The sequence below is a fragment of the Taudactylus pleione genome, unplaced genomic scaffold, assembly GCF_031769625.1.
Source record: "Taudactylus pleione unplaced genomic scaffold, aTauple2 ptg000018l, whole genome shotgun sequence".
Classification (NCBI taxonomy): Eukaryota; Metazoa; Chordata; class Amphibia; order Anura; family Myobatrachidae; genus Taudactylus; species Taudactylus pleione.
This window is the reverse complement of record NW_028284420.1, coordinates 20118559-20141188: the sequence shown is the minus strand read 5'-3', so window position 1 is coordinate 20141188 and position 22630 is coordinate 20118559. Positions and strand designations below refer to the sequence as shown.

At 44.7% G+C, this 22630-nt stretch overlaps 1 protein-coding gene across 1 annotated transcript in view; it reads left to right on the top strand.

Annotated features, from left to right (window-relative positions):
* The window catches only part of CHRNA4 (cholinergic receptor nicotinic alpha 4 subunit), a 72727-nt gene that overhangs the window by 38652 nt on the left and 11445 nt on the right, over positions 1–22630 (top strand). The window contains exons 4-5 of the mRNA XM_088442845.1: positions 2475–2584; positions 17183–18563. Coding sequence (XP_088298971.1) covers positions 2475–2584; positions 17183–18563 — 1491 coding nt within the window. The remainder of the gene's footprint in view (positions 1–2474; positions 2585–17182; positions 18564–22630) is intronic.

Below are 22630 nucleotides of genomic sequence, written 5' to 3'. Positions count from 1 at the left end.
TGAGTTGCCCCCCCTCCAGTGTGTACTCCGAAAGAGTGTTTAGTGCAGCCGGGAACCTTGTCATCGAAAGGCGTAGGAGGTTGCTTCCACAGAATGTGGAGAAGATGATGTTCGTCAAAATGAATTATCAGCTCTTCCAGGGAAACCAGCCTCCAGAACGTACAGAGGGACCTGTGGTGGTGGATTCAAGTGGGGACGAGTTAATACTTTGGGAGGATGAGGATGTACACACTGAAGAGGGTGAGGAATCGGTGGATGAGGAGGATGAGGATGACATCTTGCCTCCGTAGAGCCAGTTTGTGCAGGGACAGATTAATTGCCAGCTTGTTTTGTGGGGGCCCAAACGAACCAATCATTTCAGCCACAGTTGTGTGGCAGACCCTGGCGCTGAAATGATTGGTTTGTTAAAGTGTGCATGTCCTGTTTATACAATATAAGGGTGGGTGGGAGGGCCCAAGGAAAATTCCATCTTGCACCTCTTTTTTTCTTTGCATTATGTACAGTTTGGGGCCTAGTTTTTCAAACTGCCATCCTGTCTGCCACTGCAGTATCATGCCTAGATGGGTCACGTGTTTGTGCCGCCCACTCGTGTCGCTTAGCATAGTCATCCAGCTAACTCGGTGCAACCTTTTGGACATAAAAACACTATTGTGAGGTGTGAGGTGTTCAGAATAGACTGGAAATGAGTGGAAATTAAGGTTATTGAGGTTAATAATAGCATAGGAGCAGAAAAACCTACAAATTCTGTGATTTTAGCTGTTTTTATGCTTTTTTTTAAAAAAAATACAGATCCAAAACACAAAACCCAGAACCCAAAACACGGAAGGGTGGTTTTGGCAAAACCAATCCAGATCCAAAACCAAAACACGAAAAGTGGCCGGTGCACACCCCTAATCCAAACCAGGACTCAGTTCTACTCTGTATCCCAAAGTGATTCTGAACTCGGACTCAGTTTGACTTGGAACTCCTAAATTCGGTCGATGTCAATTCTCTGGGAACTGAACCCACACATCTCTACTCTGCAGTAATATCGCGCACGGTGCCTCCTTGATGTATGAAGCAAACTCAACCCCACACTCTTCATACAAATCCTTTTGTGCTTTTCAGGGATAGATGTATATTGTCTATGTCCTATAAAATAGGACACAGTCCTCTTTATATAGAGCACAGCCAAACTGCATCATATCCAGTGAAAAATAAAATATAATGTGTGTGAGATAGCTAAAATTATGTATGTACAAAAAGTAGCATGAGCGTAGGAGCAGAACCCCGTGAAGAGCAGACAATTCTCCTGCTACGTGGACGGGATGTGCAGTGATGGCTCAAATTGCACCCTTTTTTTCACAGCTATGGTCACAGAGGACTTTAATATAGAGATATAAGCTAGAACTGACAACCAAAAATATGTATAATAATATCTGTTGCATACCATATTCACTTTACATGTCATAATGGGCATTGCATTGCTTCAAGGTCTAACAACGCAATATGATGCAGAGCATGGGGATGAAGATAGATTACCGGCTGCCGGGATGCCAGCTGTCGATTACCGGCGGCTGGAATGCCGGCCGTTGGAATCCCAACAGTGGAAGCCTGACCCGGGACTAAAGATAGGTGTCGAAATCCCGACACCTATCTTTAGCGCCATGCCGAAATCCAGACAGCCGGCATCCCGAACGAAGTTAAGCGGGGCTTCTTAGGTCTTAGGGGAAAGTTAGGTATAGGCACCTCCGGGTGAATCTTAGGGTTAGGCACCCCCCGGGGAGGGTTAGGATATGAGGAGGGGGGAGTTAAGGTTAGGCAACACTGGGGGCGGTTAGGCACCCCCCGGGAGAGTTAGGTTTAGGGTGCGGGAAAGGGGGTTAGGTTAGGATTAGGCACTAGGGGGGAGGTTAGGCACCACTAAGGGAGGGTTAGGGATAGCATACTTACCACCCCTGTCGGGATCTTCAGATGTCGGGATGCCGCTGTCAGGATTTGAACCGGCGACTGTTGAGCTGCCGGTATTTCATACCAATTGCGGAGCATGCCTAGATGTGCTGTCTGTCTCAGCAGAAAAGTGTACTTAGAAGCTTTTTTTTAATATGTCTCACATACCTCCAGTCCTAACCATTCCAATATGAGGAGACTGTCCCACAATGAGGACGTTTGTCCTGATTCGTGTGCCTAGTGTGCTGTCACCACGGCCTCTCCCTCAGTCCCAATGACCGATGTTAGGAGGAATGGCCTCAGGCCTTAGGAATGACACTAGTTTGTAGTATAATGGTAGGCTTGAGACTTTCCCAGGAAATAGCTCCCTTCACATTGTGATAGTAATAGGGTCAGGATTCATAAATATATAAAAGTCAGCCCAGTGATAAATGTGCAGTAGGTGTAGATTTTTGTACCAGAGAGCAGCATGTGTCCTGGGAGAGGGCTTGACAAACTGAGAAATGGTCTTGTGATGTTATCTTTTGTCTTCACTCTCCCTTTAGGAATGGAATGATTACAAGCTGCGATGGGACCCTCTGGAGTATGAGAATGTCACATCAATACGGATTCCCTCCGAGCTGATCTGGAGGCCAGATATTGTCCTGTATAACAAGTGAGAACACGTTAAAGATTCGGGGTCGTTGAAGTGCAGGTTTACATTTAACTGATTATTGCAGTGTAAATACCATATAAGCGCAGTCATTAAGGAGTCATTAAATCCATTATTCAGTATTCAGCTGAATACCGAAAAATTCTACAAAAGATTCTGTTCAATATCTATCCAAATCTGAACTTGAAAATGAAAAAGGAAGGGTCAGTGATAACATTCTATGTTTCAAGCAAATTTGCAGAAGAAGCCAGAATCGCATAAGCTGGTCTCACATGGGCTGGTTTTCCTTCTTGTCATCAGTGCCAGGTAACAGAACATATGTAGGTTGCCAGATTGGAGCAGTTGCACAATTCTTTCTCAGACCACACAATAACGCGATAACGTGTCAATTACCAGCATCAGCTGCAGTACTGTTTCCTTAGCTAACAATCAGATATTATAATGTTGAATAATGTGTCTGATGGAATGGAGATGATTCATATATACATAACACTTAAGTGAATATCCTAATAACGTTGTCGACGGTAACCTACCACTTAGCTTTCTCTAACAAATGCTATAATGATGAAATCATACGCATTGTGTATATCCGAGTAGGATTCAACAGAGTTTATACAGATGGTAAAGACACATGTAGCTAATCCTGCATGGACAGTGAGATGAATGCATCTATCTGTGAATGTCTATCCTCTGCACAGGTCCTCTTCTGTAGATCCTCTTCTTTTAGGGTGTGTTACTTGTGTACCCACCAGGACTTTTTCCTAGAGCTTTGAAATCAATCTGCACCATGGACTTGGCTTGCACCAGACTTGGATATAACTTTTTTTTCTCCGACCCCTGCCCCCTATTGTTATAGAGATTAATAGTTCCAACCTGGCCAGATATCATCTTTATTAAACAAATGTGAAAGAATAAATGGAATCTGGTGGTAAAATATCCCAGGCAGAGAGCACAGCAGATCAGTGCTGTATTCCTGGACAGGAAAAATAAACAATTCTTTCTGCTGAATACATGGCAATATATGAAGTATTTAGTACAAGGTGCAGAGCATGCATAGGCCAAAATTCAAATCATTTGAAGGTAGAAAAACCTTTGGGGAAACAGTGTTCCAGTAGATTCCCCCACACTTGTACCATCTGTTATAGCATAATGATTACAGTGATTCTCAAGCCTAATTTATTACGCTAAACAGCTAGTTTGTACTTTGTACAGCTAATCCAGACTTGTGATAAAGTGGTGTTATAGAGGCATGAGAGTATAATTAGTGCTATGTGGGAACAACATGTACTGTCAAAGTGGTTTTTTTTTTCTAGATAGAAATATTATTGAATTTTTTCATCTTAGTCATGTGAAAAAAATAACTATTGCGGCAGAAAATAGACTACATTTAAAGTTAAACCAAGTAAATAATGTCAATGATCAAATGAAAAAAAGAAAATTTATGAAATATCACTAAATGCCAACATTTCTAATTCTGTCTTTTGTGAGATGTAAAAAAATCTTGTTTTACAAAATATTATTCTATTGTGATACCGTCAGTGCTTTACAAGTCATTTAATGTAATTTATTTCATCTGTGTGACATTTCATTTAAGAAACAGGTTATCTGATTGTCATTCACTGCTTGATAAATCTTGTTATTTTAGCAGAAACAAAAGAAAAAAAATCTAAGACTTTGGCTGGGAAATTGCTGTGAGAATAGGATGCAAGTGAGTTTGCGCACTGACTGGAGTTTACTATGCATTCAGTATGAGCTCTCTGGAGAAAAGGCTCAGGGTTCAATAGAATGGTTGGGGGCCACCTCTGGCCCCCAGTAGCTTTCAGAATTTTGATATTAATCCCCCCAGGTAACAGAAGTTTGGGTGCAGGGCAAATTTGAACTTCCTTGATCAAACAACTTTGCATTATTAAACTGTATTTGCTAATTTGGTACCATTTGTAGCTGTAATATTTTTTTAAATTACTGTCTCCCCGCACCTTTTCCTTCTAATTCTGCCAGTTGTGGATAATCTCTAGCCACTTCCCTCTAGTTCTCTTCAGCCTCAGCCCCCCTTCTGTCTCTAAAGCCCCCAATGACTCTCCAGCCCCCTGCCTCTCCAGCCGCACAGTGTCTGTCCAGCCCCAGCCCCCTTCTGCCTCTCCAGTCCCAGTATCTCTCCATCCCCACAGTGTCTTTCTAGCCCACCAGTGTCTCCAGTGTCTTTCAAGCTTCAGCTCCCTTCTGTCTTTCTAGCCCACCAGTGTTTCCAGTGTCTTTCAAGCTTCAGCTCCCTTCTGTCTCTCTAGCCTACCAGTGTCTCTCCAGCTCCTTTCTATGTCTCCATTTCCAGCCTCCCTCTGGCTCCAGTTCACAGACACTTGACCTACCTTCTTCTATGTCTTCTGACTGCTCCTCTTCTTGCCGCGGCTCCTCTGCTTTGCCTTTCAGTGGTGTGGCATTGCATGACATCACGCGTGCCATACCACAGTAAATAAACAATACTTTTTTGCATCAGCCACCACCACTGCCGGACGTTCAAGCTACAGTGTCTCCACAGACAGTCTCCGTACATACCTTCTCCCTGCTGATCATCTCAGTGGTACAATGGGAGCCAATACAGCTGTGCCCCTAGTCCCCTCTGTCACCAGGCTTGCCGACGATCTGCAAATCTTGTAGCACTTCGGCCTAGAGAGGATGCGCTACGCCTGGCCAGCTCCAATGCACATGCACAAGATCTAGCAGAAACTGTGAGATCTCATTCGCAAACGGAGAACGCATGTGTGAGGATGCATCTAGTCACACAGCTGTGCTTGCTGCAGATGCTACGCATAAAAATGATAAGCCACAAAAGTGAGATTATAATTTATAATAAGAGCTGTTTCAATACTGTCACCTTATAACTTTATGGTGATGGCAATATCAGTACACCTGTGCAGGAAGAGACCATAGAGAAAGTGATGTTTTGTATGGTAACTGCTTTAATATATGTTGATATTCGATGCACATGTCAATTTGCGCTGGATCTAGTGTAAACTTCTCCCCCAGTGTGCTGTACGTTATCACTGATTTACTACTCACACACCACAAATTAGCAGCTCCATGCTCCGTGCCGGACTGCAGGATGAGGCATGGCCCTGATTGCCAACCAACCTGATTGCAGAACTCTCTGAGCCTGCAATAAACAACTAGGCATTGGAGCAACAGGCAGACCCCTTGAACCTCAAAAATATGGGTCAGTGAGCCATCTTTTCCTCCTGGAGCCAGAGTGCAGCACGGTTGGCCCCCTTGTCAATCTGTGTGCCCCTAGACAGTCCCGGTTCTTTACTGCCATTCCTCCTGTACAGCCCTGATGGTGGCTTTGTTCCTAAGAGCATATTTATTATATCAATTTTGCTGTAAATCCCCTGACAATTACTGTATGTATCACTATTTAACAAGAGGTGTCAAAGCAGTCCCCAAAGCGATCTGTTGGGAATGTAAAAATGTCCAATTAATTAAATTCAAATAAACTTAGATTTCAGGGCTTGGTTGCGATGTTACACACATCAATGGTCTGATATGTATCGATGACCGATATTAAAAAAAACAATGTTAAAAGTTGTGGGTCTAAAAAAAAATTTAAATATATATTTTTTTATAAAAATCGTGTTGGATAAGTTTTAGAATAGATGTTCTTGACCAAATTCATTAATTGGGTCCCAACAATTTCTGAGCGGTTTTTTGAAAAAAATGTTGCCAGTTAAGGGCCGTATTCAATTAGTTTCGCACCCGCTATACTTGTTCGCATGCTGCACTTTGCCAACCTCCCGTGTTTTAGCCGCGGAAACTTATCGTGAGTGCCGCCGCTATTCGCTATGTTCAATTCCAAAGGATGCGAAAACGTGTCCAGGCGAAACTCTAACAGGCGAAAAGTGTTGTCAGAATTGGGGAAATCAGCCTGCCACTCCCCAAAAGATGCACTAACATTGAGGATCATTGTAGATGTCCTCGATTTGCCCTACTGAAGCTATTTGGGGTACTTAAGTGCTGGCAATTGCTCCAAAATAGCGGCTTTGCACAAGTGGTGAAGAATAGCGTTTAGCAGTTTTTTTTGGTGAAAATAAGTACTCCTGTCAAATTTGGGGTACTTGAAAATGGGTGCAAACAAAGTTAAAAATTGCTAAAGTGAGGTTTTAAGTACTGCAAAAAACGCACCTTCAGCAAACACCTGCAATAAAAAAAAAACACCTCCCCCAAACTTGTAGGCCACCCAAAAATCAATTTCGCTAGTTTTGGAGTTTGTACCCACACTTTGTACTTTTTCACCCCCATTTTCAAAGTGCTTTTTTGGGGTGTTGCTCTTTTTTTTGTGCATTTTTTTTACGCAGTTTTCCTTCAGGGGTCTGTCCAAAGGGTGCAGAGTGGTTTCCGCACCTTTGCACCCCAAAACCGCAATTCTGCACGTTTTTCCGCTGGGTATTCATAGGCGAAACTTTATTGCTTATTCATTGCATTGATTTTCCGTGTACGCAGAAAGTCTTTGCAATTGAATACAGCGAAAAGTTTCCGCCTGGTGAAATGACGTCATCAGCGATACTTTTTTGCAGATCGGCTTTTCGCCGCTTATTAAATAGGGCCCTATGTGGTTAAGGAAAGATGTCATAGCATTCTCTTCATAAATATCCCCCCCTCCAAAAGAAATAAATACAATTTAAAAATGTATACCATTTGTGGCGATAAGGAATGTTCATTTTCGGGGCCATAATAATAAATAGGCCCCAGATAGAGTTATCCTTAAAGGTGAAAGCTAATACTGCAGATAAGATGTAGGCACAGAAACAGGAAGATAATATGGCTACACTGTGTGACTCACAGTGCTATTACTATTACCATTATATATATTTAGCGTCACTATGTTTTGCAGCACTATACAAAAAATATTTGATATCAGTCCCTTCAGGCCGCACTGTGCATAGAAAAGTATTTGTGACGAGAGAGGGTAAGAGCTCCAGTTAGGGAGGGATCAGACATCCGTCTCTGGATGGTCTTTCAAAATAATGAAAATTGGCTTACGCCAAGTTTTTCGGAGCTTGTTAAATTGCAACATGTCGCTATTCCCATAGAAAACTATGAGAACAGCGGTACTTGTAAATTACAGATATCTGTGATACCTCCTGTGTTACTGCAGTAGCAAATAGGAATTGTAATTCATTTTGCCATAAATTTTGGCCTTACACAATTTAATAGATAGTTCCCTTATGCAGCAAGATTTGGATAGCGCCAAGGTGATGAGTATTATAAAACATGCACATTTTTCTTAAAGGAAATCTATAAAAATGTTATTGTGTTTATATTTTATATATATGTCTAAAGTAATAAAATAATTGTTTTTTACACTGTAAATAACTCATACACAAATATATATGGTACATTTTGTGGAGATCGGGCAGCTAAATGTCTAAGCACCCTCAGGCCCAAGTAGATTTTATTTTACCCCTTACTTAAGAACGGTAATTCTGTTTTTGCAAACAATGCCTATTAGGAACTATTATCTCACTGCACTAGTGCCTAGTAAATATCTGCAGTTGTCCATTCTCATTTTGGCAAAGCAAAACGATGCAGGCACTGAGCACGTTCTAGACAAGAGACAGAAGACCTTGCAGTGATCCTCATTATTGCCACTGAACCTGCAAAGTTCCACACTTTCTTAGCTTTGTCTTTGCAGCTGGCTCCCATAGGAGGTTACAGCTTTAATTTTTTTTTTCTAGTTCTATAACCTGGCAGAGTTTATAAATGCTTGAATTGCATTTTAAATGAACTTCTAGTTCTGCTTTAATCATTTGGATTCCGCTGTAATTACCACAATAAAGGCTAACGCAGAGAATTGTGCTCCAGCAGCAAACATTTTGTGGGCTTCATTTTCCAAGAACACTCAGGGGACACTAGAGAGGATGGCTGCTCCGATAAGTGTTAAGAGGGAATTAACACTTATCATGAAAGACTCCTGTGATTATCAAAAGGAGCTTTCAAGATCTGGATAAAATTTAGATGGAAATGTTTGTACGGGACAAAAAAGTCTCCTCTTTATAGGATGTGTGATCATAATTCTTTTATCTTCCCTTCTTCTCAGTGCATGATTAACTTATAAATACATCAGCTATCTGGGATGTGGGGGGGTTATAATTGCAGGGAGTAAGGAGTGGGCTGTCTAAATTAAAGTTCCGTAGATATAAGACAAAGGGCCTGATTCAGACCCACTCGCGAGCGGCTGTCCGCTCGCAAGTGGGTCGATGGTGTGCACTGCGCATGCGCACGACGGAGGGAGCTCCGTCGTGCGCATGCGCGAGACACGACGAGCGAAGGACTTTCCTTCGCTCGTTGTGTCTGATCAAAGGGGGCGTGCTGTCGATGTTGATTGACAGCACGCCCCCTTTGGTGGGCGTGCCGGGGGCGTGCCTGCCAGACGGAGGCGTTCCCAAGGGAACGTCTACCGTCAGAAGCCGGTCCCACTGACATCACTAGTGATGTCAGTGGGAGTGATTTTGGCTCTGATAGAGCCAAAATCACTCCTGGCCTTGCGGTTGAGAAACTCAACCGCAGGCTTCTGTTTGCACTGGCGATGGTCGCGATGGTCAAGACCATCGCGACCATCATCCCGCACGCTCGTATAGGCTGTGGGTGGTGACCCACAGCTATACGAGCGTTCAGGAGGACGCTCCATAGTTATGGAGGTAGGCCCTGATTCAGAGCGAGCGCTCTGGTCAGAGCGTCCGGCTCTGAATCAGGGCCAAAGTTTTTTCTGGCTTGAAATACTTCATGCTTAAGTCATCAATTTTAATGGGATTATTTGATAAGAAAATTTGGATAGGGAGTGTAGGTTTAGTGATGTTGCCTCTTTACGATGTCAAATAGTTGCTTTTACACCAGTTGTGGTGAGTTATGGTTTCAGAAGCAAAAAAAAAGGGGCAGATGTACTAAGCTCTGGAAAGTGATAAATTAGAGAGTGATAAACTACTAATCAATCAGTGCCTAACTGTCATTTTTCAAACACAGCCTGTAACATGACAGTTAGGACAGTGGCGTCCCTCCCCGTGGTGATACCCAGTGCAGGGAGGGTTGTAGTGTGTGCGGTGAAGCTGCGCGCCGGCAAAAATGGGCGTGACCTCGCTGATAAATGCGGACTGCTCTCGGGGACCAGTCTATGTGCAGTGCAGGACATACTCGCCTACCCTCCCGATTTTTTGGGTAACCCCCTGCACCCCCAGAAGGGTAGGCACTTCTCCCACATTCTGCCCACTTCCTAGTGAAGTGGGCAGAATATTATCAGGGATCGGCGGGTCCATGCGTTTCTATGAAAATCACGTCATTTAGCCCCACCTCCTATTTTAAATATCCGCTGGTCGCTGCGAATTTCTCGCGAGGCTTAATGACGTGACCCTGCCTGCCCCACCCCTAATTCCACCTACCTGCTTCTCCTCCCCAAGCTTCTCCCGGGGAGGAGAATTTATAAGTCGGCAAGCATGTTGCAGGCTCCCTCACTGTGTCAGGAGCCGAGTGCTGCACGTAATGTTACAGTGCAGCACCCAGCTCCTGTCACTGAGGCGGTGTCGGCACTTTGGTGTTACCCCGTACTCCAGCGCCCCCATTGTGACGCCATTAAGTTAGGAGCTGAGTGGCTGGTGGCTTATCACTTTCCAGAGTTTAGTACATCTCCCCCAAAGCATGGTGTTTATATTACAGCATGGGTGTAGTTATAGAGGAGACAGGGGTGTCATTGCTATGGGGCCCAGAGACTTAGGGGGCCCCAGACATAGTTGTCTACCAAGTTCCCAGAATTGCCTGCTAAGCAATTGAGTCTGATCTGTAGCAAGGCCTAAATGGGGTGACATTCTATTTTCAGTGAATGATGTGTGTAGTGGAAGTTATAATGGTAAAGGACCTGTAAGGTGGCATAATCTGAACTGGGCACTGTACTCTGATATAATATAAACTGCAGGGTATTGTCAAGTTACATAATGTGAACTGGGCACTGTAATGTGGAACAATATGAACTTAAGGCACTATAGTATGGCATATTTTGCACATGGGACACTGTAGTATGGCATAATATGAACTGGGGGCACTGTAATGTTGCATAATATGAACTGGTGGACACTGTAATGTGGCATTATATAAATTGGGGCACTGAAATGTTGCACTGTATGAACTGTGGGCACTACAGTGTGACTTAATGACAATGGATGGTACCCTGTGTACATGTCTGACCTTAAACCCCTAGGTTGTTGTAGCCAATGGTTAGTGGTATAGTCGGGTTTAATGGTGGGGTTAGGCTTTATATACTTGTAACAGGAAGGGATCAGCCTCTTTTCAGTGATTTCCCCTCCCTCCCTGTTTTTCTTTTGTTGTTTGTCACCCTTTTTCTTTTTCTCTTGGTGGGAAGGCAAGAAAGAACAGCAGCCTAGGGGCCAGTGATTCTGTCAATAGGTTCACTCTCCTCCAATGTAACTTTATGCTGATTGCCCTACTGGTCAGCAGACTTGGTTTCCCAACCGGGCCTTAGGGTATGGGTTGGGGATGTGGTGACTTATGTACAGTGCTTGCTTTTGAAATAGATAATTGGCCCTGCAGGTATTTGTTGTCATCTAATTGTTGCCATTTATGTACTTTAAGTATTCTTTGATAAATCACTTATCTGATAAATCCAAGTGTACTGTATCCTATAGATGATTCTCCAAATAGATTTCCTCAATACCTTCTCTTTAGGAGCTGTAATGACTAGAGATGAGCGGGACCGGTTCTCCAAGAACCGGACCCACCCGAACATTGCAATTCCGAGTCGGATCCTAGTCCAGCTCGGGTTTTCCAACCTAACTCAGAATCCATTAAATTATTAAATTGATCTCTAAAAACCCCTTATATTTACTGTAGATAGCAGTCACAAGCATTCAATCAGAGTCATACGTGGCTGTCAATCACACCTTGCCCAAAACCTGTATGTCAGAGGTTTCTGACATCTTTAGAGAAGCCCGGGGAGGAGAAGCAAGTGGGCAGCAAAAGGGCAAAAAGGCAGCCGATCTCTGAAAATTCTCCTCATTCTGCCCACTTCACTAGGAAGTGGGCAGGATGCGGGAGAAGTGCTTACTCCTCCGGAGGTGCGGAGGGTTACCCGAAAAATCGTGAGCCTCCCTCAGGATCACAGCGAGCCAGATACATAGTTTGCGTGGGACCATTGCATGTTATTAATGAATAGGCCCCTAAGACTCTGACTTTCCACTTATTTTTAACAATGACAGCATGTACTACAATATTGTACTTGGTCATTATACTTGGCCTTTATCATGGTGCTCTTAATTTAAAGCACAATAAATAAAATTAAAACATTTAGCTAAAATGACCTACAGTAGTTCACTTCTTGCAGCCTGTGGATGTGACTCACAATGCATGTTTATCTGTAGCACACAGCTTCTTCAGATATACTTTGCTAAGTGAGAATAATGCTTTTATCATGTCATATAACCAGAGGGAGGACCTGAGAAAAAGCGACTATTTATAGGGAGATAATTCTCCCCTTCTCCTCACAGGCCATTCCCGTGGGCTTCCATCCCCCTGAAAAACACAGTAGGTTTAGCCCTTCCCAATTCTCTCCTGTGAAAAGCTTATAGTGTGGGTCAGGTGGGTGAAGGCTGCACTATCATTAGTGGAGAATGTCGGAGAAGCTATGGGTACCAGCAGATTGTGACAGAACTCTTGGAGCAGAGCTCTATGTCAGTGATTTATCCTGTTTTCAGCTCTGGGTGCTGATGGTGTAGTTGGCGTCAGATGTCAAACTGTCTTACACTGGAACAGATACTGTAGGAAGAAAGAACAGGTGAAAACAAACTTAAATCTTGTACTATAAATAGCAGTACTTTATTACTATATTATATAACACCAATTATTGCGCTGCATACAAAGTGAAGAAAAGTTTAAATATAAAACAGTACACCTTTACAGAAACATATGTCATATGTATAACTAGGAACAATCAAATCTTGACTTGCAAATCTTACAGAAGACACTTAAAGCAGATCCATTACCTTCACTCTTTGTAGGCAGTGAACTTGTAGTCTGAACTAGTAATCATGAGAATGAATCAATTCACTAGGAACCAGCGATATCACTGGAAGGAGTTTCGGGTTGGAAAAGGGATCCTTTCAGATCCCTTTGTCCTTGTTCAGCTCCCTCTACCGATCATCAGGGGCTTTGTGCGCATGCGTGAACCCCAGTTCACGCATGTGCACTAACACTGCTGTATCAGACTTGCCATGCTAAGTTTAGCAGGAACAGCTGATTTTTGGATCAGCTTTTTCCGTACCGGAGCAATGTTGAATTTCTACAGTGTTTTTGTATTGACCGCTGCTACTCGCAGGCAGCTGTACACTAAATTAGCACTGCTTGATGAATAGAGCCCCAAATGTGACATCCTATCTGGGAGTTGGAGAAAGGGGCACCTATTTCTTCTGAACTTGCGATGGTTGCACACAGGGCCGTAACAAGGGGTGTGCAAGCGGTGCGGCCGCACAGAACGCAGCGCTGTGGGCGGCACCGCTGCTCATCCACAGCTCCTGCATCTGGCTAGCAGGGTGTAACAGCACCCTCCTGCCAAAATGTCTGCATCAGTGCCACCCAGAGCGTTCTTAGGATGCCCCAGATGGTCACAATGCTGCTCTTACAGCACCCCAGAGCATCCTGAGGATGCTCCAGGCATTGCTGTAATCACCCATTCCCAGCGCCGGGTGCAGGCCACTCCTCCTCCATGCAGGACCGGCGCTGGGCTGTGCTGCACCCAGCGCCGTATTGAGTTGCCACCCCTTCCCTCCTCCGCTCCCTCCCCCTGAGCTTACATATTTCCTCTACCGCCGGGAGGGTGGGTGGCCGTTTCCTGCGCCCTCCAGATACATTGGCATTCCAGCCGACGGACCGGCTTGCCCGTGCCTGGAGTTGCTACTGCCTCTATGTGACATCATGCAGAGGAGGCGTGGTCTGCACCGGGCGCCAGGAGCACGAGCTGCGGCACTGGTTGCACATTATTGGCTGTTGCCTTCTTTAGCCTTCAATACTACCACCCCTTGTTCAAATGGTATACAATCAGGAAACCGGCTGCCTTAATACCGACAGCTGGCTTCCCAACTGTCATATCCCGTCGAGGGTGAAATGCTGGGCATTTATATCTAGACGCCTGTCATTTCCTCGATGCCGGGAGACAGGCGCCCGGCATCCCGATCGAAGGGACAGGCGCCGCAAGCGGACAGCTGTCTAGGTTTAGGGCACCCGAGGGGGGGACTTGGGGTCAGGCACCCCCCCCGGGAGGGTTAGGGTTAGGCTAGGGGGAGGGAGGGTTAGGGTTAGGCACTCCCGGGGGGGCAGGGTTAGGCACCCCCCCAGGGGACTTAGGTTTAGGCAGCGGGGAAGGGGGGGTTAGGGTTAGGCACTTAGAGGGGGGATTAGGCACTTGGGGTGGAGATTAGGGTTAGGCACCCCTAAGGAGAGTTAGGGGGTTAGATTAGGTTAGTTTATACTTACTTTAGCGACGATCGGGATTTCCAGCGCTGTCGGCCAGGCACTGCCGGGAATCGAACCGCCGGCCGCATCATACCGATTCCGTTCAAATACCTACTGGATTGTAAACTACAAATATAGCAATCAGAAATTGCTACAATCAAATGCTTTTATGGAGTGATGCATAGTACAGAGGTTCCCAAACTTTTTTGAATCAGGGCGCCCTAGAGCAACAGCAGTGTTTTCACGGCACCCCAAGGCCAAACGTTTGTTATTGTGAAATATCAATAAAAAATGTAGTAAAATAGTAAAGTGAAGTAAATTGTGCTCCCCTGTAATCCTTAGCTTCAGATATGTGGTGTTGGACAGGTTTGAGCTTCTGTTTTTCCACATATTTAGATTACATTGACCATAAATAATTTGATTTGGTGCTGGACCACCAACCTGAGGCACTCCTGCAAGTCTCCTGAGGCACCCCAGGGTGCCACGGCGCACAGTTTGGGAACCACTGGCATACAGTAGTATGTATTGTAGGGTATAAGAAGAGTGTAGTTCACAGTATGGAAGCTAAGGTGGTTTGCTGAATATGTTGGAGCTCCTTGTGTGAAATGTCGCATTATGCCCACTATGAAGGAACGTAGCATGCAGCCTTGGTCCTGGTTCAGAGGCAGTGAGCACTTCATATTCCTTATGCCACTTCTTGTTGATGCAGTTGGTGCTACGCATAATTTTATATCCATAGTATTACCCCAAAAGTCAATCAGTACTTCTACATCATGCTGGCATATACTGACCATGTGCAATGCTTGTCTTGGGCGCTGTAAAACAGCATTTAGATCTCTATTGAGTATGCAAAACCATTGCACATGTATAGTCAGGGTCCAAGGCGTCTACAGCTGACCATTCTGCTCTCTTTGCAACAATCGTTATAGAAAAATATATCCTAAAGAACTGTGCACCAATTACAAACAAAATACAACTGTCCAACACCATCCATTCCATGCACCTGTAATACTGTATAAATAACACATAGCATTACAAAGGTTTCCAGTTGAAAGATTTTTTTATATATCCACAAACATATATGTGAAGGTTCCATACCTGGGTAATTTGAAATAAATTCTATTCTAATGACAACTGTCCTGGAATTGTAACGTTTATATCTATCAGATGGAAGGAGTCATGCAGAGAGAAGTAACTTCCCCTATAGGCTCATATTATACCCAGTAAGTGAAAGCCTAGAAAATATTACTTGTCATTGTGAAATGGTATATAATATAATGTAGCATGCTGCAGTTTAGCTGTAATTTTCCATTAATGAAACCAATGTAAATATTTCATTATTGCAAATAACTGCCAAACAGTTTGTGCATCATCAACACAGCAGTATGACCACAGGCTCCAAACCATTCAGTCTGATTTACTCTACTCCATAAAAGGTGCTTTTCCACGCCAATAGCTTCCTCTGTCTAAATGTGAGGCTACTGAAATATTCTTAGCCTTTTAAATGTGTAAGACAGGAAATAATTTAATAAGTTTAACACTTAGGGGTTTCTGATAATGTGTAAGCGTCAAAATGTAATACTATTTGTTAAAATAAATGTTTAAAAATTACAAGTCTAGTATGAAAAATATGTATAATTAGATTCTCGCACATAACACATGACCCATCTCCAAGGATCTACAGTAATTGACCACATATTAAGAAAATTACCTTCTGCATACAAGAGCACCTCTGATGTGCCTGCAGGCAAAAATGTAGTTTCAGCATGTCTTGCAATTCTTATTGAGTCTAGAGACAGTTAATTAGTTGGGGTAAGTTTAAATACAAACTTCATTAATAAATAAAATAGCAGTTAAACACCTCATCCCATCTAGCACAGGGATGGGGAACCTCAGACCCGGGGGCAGTATAAAGCCCGTGGAATCACTCAGAGCTTTTTTCTGCCAGCCTCTTCAAGTTAGCAGGGTGCCTAACATGGCTCCCTGCAGGCAGAATCTATGAAGCAGTGCTGCCTGGAGTGTCCTTAGGACACTTCAAACGGTCACACCAATGCCCTTACAGCTCCCCGGAGCATCCTCAGGGCATTGCTGTAATCACAGACAATCGTGGCCCCACCCCGTGTGATGTCACATTGAGGGGGCGTGGCCTGCACCAGGCCCGCGAATAATGTTATAAATATCAAAATGGCCCTCACCAGAAAAAAGGTTCCCCACCCCTGCTCTAGCAGATCTGCGGGTCCAATGTCCATGAAACCTGACGTTTTTGTGATACACATCTCTTGGTATATACTTAGAGCTCAGTTCTCTGGCTGGAAGAGGCAGCTGTTGTGTTAAGATTTGTAACGTGTTGGAGTACTTAAATTTCATCCTGCCTGCTTTGGTACGAGAATTTACCATTGAGCAACAACCAGGTATATCTCACAAATGGTGGAGGCCTCAGGTCCCCATGGTTCTCCTAATGTAATGTTTTTGGGTGAGGAATGTTCCATGACACTTTTATTTGTACAATATTATTATAATATTTTCAGAATGCCTTCCCAAAAAATAACACCTACCTAATACAACCACAGGTGAGCCAATGCTGTTGTGATGGCTACTTTTCTCAGACTAGCAGCTGAGTAGATAGTAATCTATGCTGATTAGAGAGACTACACTGCCATCAGTGGATATTCTGTGCTACTATTAGTTAGTAGGAGGAAGGTTGCGAAACATGTTGAGATTGACTTCCACATGTACTTGTCTAATGAATAAAGACCTCATTATCTGCAAGATTTCTCTCTATTCAATGATAGAGCAGAATGTTCTGCCATGTCCGATAAACATGTTTTCTTTAACCAGGGAAAATACGACAACGCATGTCCAATGAAAGTTAATTATTATTGAGCTAATACGTAAGTTATGGTGAAAGCTTCAAATTAAATAAAATAAAATAAATTTAGAGAATCAATTCTCCCTCCAAGTAAATGTCCATTTTATAAAATGTTTTGAATGCAGATTAAAGATCTGTCCAAAATGCCAATGAAGCAATACCATTTATCATTTACTGGAAGTAATGGTCATTGCTAATCATATTTTTTCTTTTTTTATTGTTTTTATCCAAAGTGCCGATGGAGATTTTGCAGTTACCCACCTGACCAAAGCTCACCTGTTTCATGATGGACGAATAAAGTGGATGCCTCCTGCCATTTACAAAAGTTCCTGCAGCATTGACGTCACTTTCTTTCCCTTTGACCAACAGAACTGCACTATGAAGTTTGGGTCATGGACATATGACAGAGCCAAGATAGATCTGATTAGCATGCACAGCCATGTTGACCAGCTTGACTACTGGGAGAGCGGAGAGTGGGTTATTGTCAATGCTGTTGGCAACTACAACATCAAGAAGTATGAGTGCTGCACAGAAATATACTCAGATATCACATATTCCTTTATAATTAGAAGACTCCCTTTATTCTACACAATTAATCTTATCATCCCATGCCTTCTCATCTCCTGCTTGACTGTGCTGGTCTTCTACCTTCCCTCAGAATGTGGCGAGAAGATCACACTGTGCATTTCAGTACTACTTTCTTTAACAGTCTTTCTCCTTCTTATCACTGAGATCATCCCATCCACTTCACTGGTCATCCCCTTGATTGGAGAATATCTTCTCTTCACCATGATATTTGTCACGCTTTCTATTATCATCACAGTATTTGTATTGAATGTGCACCACCGTTCCCCTCGCACACACACCATGCCAGCATGGGTTCGCAGAATATTCTTGGATGTGATCCCTCGAGTCTTATTCATGAAAAGACCTGCAAAAGACAACTGCAAGAAGCTAATTGAGTCCTTGCATGCCAGAAGACTTAGCCCTCCACCTAGACCGTGGTCTGAGACTGAGATTGAACCCACTCTCCCTAGTTCATCTTCAGCCAGTCCCACCAGCCAGAGGGCATCACCTACATCTTCCTGCTGCCACCAGCTGGAACAAACTGCAAACTCCCCAGTAGTATGTAAGTCACCATCAGGACAATATTCAATGCTCTGTGAAGAGTCCACACTGACCAGCTGCCCTTCTCCACAGAATCAGACCCATCTTCTGGATGGAGCCCAGTCCAACCTGATGCCCAAAGTACGTTCTGTTAGTGTTCAACAAATGTACACCCCCAAGGAAACCAATGAGGGCACAATTCGTTGCCGCTCAAGAAGCATACAGTACTGCTACCTTCATGAGGATTCCTCTCAGACCAATGGTCAGTCCAGTAGCTCCCCTTTATCTCACAGATGCCATGTGCATGAAGGACAGCAAGGGAGTCAAAATTCCCAGTGTAAATGCACGCCCAAAAATCAAGATAAGCCAAGTGGCACCAGTCAAGTTACCAAAACTGTCAATGCCAAAGAACAGCATGTGCTGTTAATGTCCCCATCCCTCAAGCTGGCCATAGAGGGAGTTCACTATATTGCAGACCACCTAAGAGCAGAGGATGCTGATTTCTCTGTGAGTATACTGAAGTCTCTTTATTATTATTATTATTATTATTATTATTAGTACTATTCACCTTTAATAATAAGGCACCTTAATGCATATACAGACAGGGCCGGATTAATGGGGGGGTGACAGGGGTGGTCGTCCCTGGGCCCCCACCCACGGAGGGGCCCCCACACAGGGTCGGTGTGACCCTGCCGAGAACAAGTGTCCAGTGGCACCTGTTCCCGGATTAAGGCTCACTGCCGCGATCTGCTGTTACTGTCAGTGTCAGTCAGTGCCGCTGCATACAGTGCAGAGTGGCTCCCGAGTCCTCTCACCGGCGCCACATGACACATTACGTCCGCAACGCCGATGAGATGACCAGTGAGCAGCTCTGCCGGGAGGTCACACCCGCACGCCGTCAGTCAGGTAAGTCAACGGCGGAGAAATAGGCTTTGGGTGCCTAGGGGGAAGGGGGGGTTCCGTGTGGCTTGAAGGGGCCCCCCCACAATTTAGTTGCCCTGAGGCCCCCACAAGCCTTAATCCGGCCCTGTATACAGATATAGTTAAAAAAAATAGGATATACTGTAAAGTACGTAGTATTACTATGCAAACAAGCTAAATAATTAACAAACAATTATGCAAATACAGGCGTAATAACAGCAAAGGTGATGTGTGCAGCAGAGTATAAGCATGAAAGGGGGGATAATGGCAAAAGTGATGAAGGGAAGAGCATGAGGGAAGAGGGTCCTCTCAGGGAACTGACAATGTATTGGAGTGTGGGGGAAAGGGTTATGAAATGTCAGAAGAACAGATATTTTTCTATCTGTACTAGGTGTGAGATATATGGAAATTATGTTTGAGGATTATAACTCGCTATGGTTATGTCTGTATCCTGTGATAGTGAGAGAGAAGTATCTTCTTGTACATATCTCGTAACATTATTCCAATGCAAATTGGGGGTGTGATGACTCAATTTGGGGATGTGACATTATCACTCTGTGGTCATCGCCATCTTCCCTTCCCTCTTATAAATTGACAGCTGCCCAGCCATTCTCATCTACATTTCTAATAATAAGGACACTCCTGCTTAATTGGAATATACATGTGTTTGTTTAATAGAGCGAGGCGAGAGGCCTGTTTTTAATATGCATTTATTAGATTGAGAGGAAAGACTATTATCATGATGTCTTTATCTAATTCAGCGTCTGATCACCTAATTAGGCTGCACCCTAGTTTGCCGGGCCATGGGGGGGTTTCAGCCCAGCTCCCTGCACCTTCGAGTCTTAGACACCTTCTAATGACATTGTGATGCTGTCATAATGGTCCTAATTCATGTTTGTACACAGGGCCTGATTCAGAGCCGGACGCTCTGACCAGAGCGCTCGCTCTGAATCAGGGCCCTCCTACCTAAAAATGGAGCGGCCTCCTGGCCGCTCGCATAGCTGTGGGTTACCACCCACAGCTATAGCGAGTGGCCAAAAAGATGGTCGCGATGGTCAAGACCATCGCAACCATCGGGCTTGCGACAAGACCCTGCGGTAGGGTCTCGCTGCCGCAAGCCCAGGAGTGCTTTTGGCTCTATCAGAGCCAAAAGCACTCCCACTGACATCACTAGTGATGTCAGTGGGGCCGGACCCAGACGGTAGGCGTTCACCAAAGGGGGCGTGCTGTCAGTCACCATCGACAGCATGCCCCCTTTGGTGCGAGACTCATAGCTACAGCTTGGCTGTCGCTATCCGGGTCTCGAGCATGCGCACGACGGAGCTCCCTCCGTCGTGCGCATACGCATTAGGGCACCATCGACCCGCTTGCAAGCGGGTCTGAATTAGGTCCACAATTCCAATTTTTTTAGGCATTGGAAAGCTAATCTAAGCAAGGGAAGTTACCACCCAGAAAAGAAGATATTCAACAACCAGAGCCAACGCAAACTTATTCGCAACTGCACAAACTTTACACAACAATGAGGAACATTGACTGCTAGGGTAGCCCTATCGCTACGCAGGCTGGCCACTGTAGTTGAGATGCAGGCACCATGTATCACTATGTACATGATCGCAGATGATGGCAGATATGAAAACAGCCATGACACAGCTGCGTTTTTCTATCCACTCCACGTTGACATCTCCTAATGGTCCCTTTCTGTCAATCACTTTGCGATAACATCCTCAATCCAATCGTAAGGGTATCTTGAGGCATGCGCAGTGTGATCAGTCAGCCAATAATCGCTCAGTAGCGTAAACATTGTCATTTCATACTAACATGAATCAGGTCCTACAGTATGTGCAGAAGGTGTAAGCAGCAACAAGGACTGCATTGCTTATCAGAGAGGGGAGAGCACGTAGGAATGGATAGACGCCTGTAAGACAAGTCACTTACTACAAGTGTTGCATTTAAAAAAAAAAGGGGGAGGCGGAGACATCACTTTTATAATACTTTTTTTTCTTTCGCATTGCCTGCATTGTCACTATGTCCTATTGTAATGTATAAAATCCACATTAAGGGTAAGTGTGTGTTGTGATGGTGGGACATTTCACTCCTTATCTCTACTGAAAGTAAGTCTAGAGACTTATGCCTCCCATCATGAGTGCAGTGGTGTTGAAAGTGGAGTGTCCCACTGTGCAGACTCCATGAGGCTTCATTCCCTGTACCTAGATGGCCACCGAGGTTAGTCCTGCGCATGTGCGGCGCCAACATGTTCACTGTGTTGAATGTCACAGTAGGCGATGGATGTCTCCTAATTAGATCCAAATAGGAACCCATGTTTACCTCCATACAGTAAAGCTGTTCCAGCAAGCCTGCGCCGCTATCCGCTAGCAGTATACACTCACTAGCTGGTGAGTTGCATGAAATACCACTCCGCTCAAGGTCTGCTCCATCCACCAGTGAGTAAGGCTGTACCTGTTCTATCTTAAAAAGAAACAAACACCACTGGTTAAGTAACTGGTCTGGTCATAGTTAAAAACATCCACTGGTGTGTGCCTACATAAGTCTGCAAAAACAACACCTGTACACACATCATTTCCAACAAGTGGTGGCTGGGGGTGGCTATGGTAGCACTGCTCTGTGTCACACCCACATTCTAGTATCTCCCACTGCTACCAGAGCCACCCCCAGATACAACTGCTGTCAAAGCCAATTGTGCTCTTGAAGGCAAAATATTATAATTTGGAATTTGATGTTTGATGGAGGAAGGCGTTACAAGTGTATTATATTTAGGGATGAGCGGGTTCGGTTCCCTGAGAACCGAACCCACCCGAACTTCTGGGATCCGGGGCGATCCGAGCCCAAGCTCGGATCTCCCTGTCTGCCCTGGATCCCTCTCCCGAGGCAAAACCTCGAGATCTGCTGTCGGATCTCGAGGTTTTGCCTCGAGCGGCCATTTTTAAAAAAATGCCTTTGCCTTTAATGGGCAAAGTGCTGATTGGCTGACAGAGCCGTCTGTCACGGCTCTCAGCCAATCAGCATTATGGTGCTCATTTGCATGTAGCACGGACTCGTGAGATCCGTGCTACATGCATCTGTGTGACTGACAGTGACACAGAGCACAGATGGGTCAGTGAGACCCGTCTGTGCTGCTGTGTATTTCAATGACACAGATGCACGCACGGACCAGGAGATCCGTGCTACTTGCATCTGTGTCATTGACACAGAGCACTGACGGGTCCGTGAGACCAGTCTGTGCTGCTGTGGTAAAAAAAAAAAAAAAAACCCTGTGTAAAAAAAGAAAAAAATGGCGTGCACCCCCCCAAAAAAGAGCAACCAGCCCCGGGCATTAGTGACCCAGTGCTGGGTGTGCTTAAATACAGGGGACAAACAACGTAGGGGTCCCCTGTACTTAAGCACAACCAGCACCGGGCTAGTCAGAACCAGCGCTGGTTGCCAAAATACGGGAGACAAACGACGTAGGGGTCCCCCGTATTCTGCGTAACCAGCTCTGGGCTCTGATCCAGTCCTGGTTCTGGAAATACAGGGGAAAAAAATTAGTAGGGTTCCCCTGTATGTTCCAGAACCAGCACTGGACTTTTTCTAGCGGGGGGCTGATGCCACTGCCAGGGGAGCCCTTTCACCGGGCCCCCCAGCCGCAGCATCAGCCC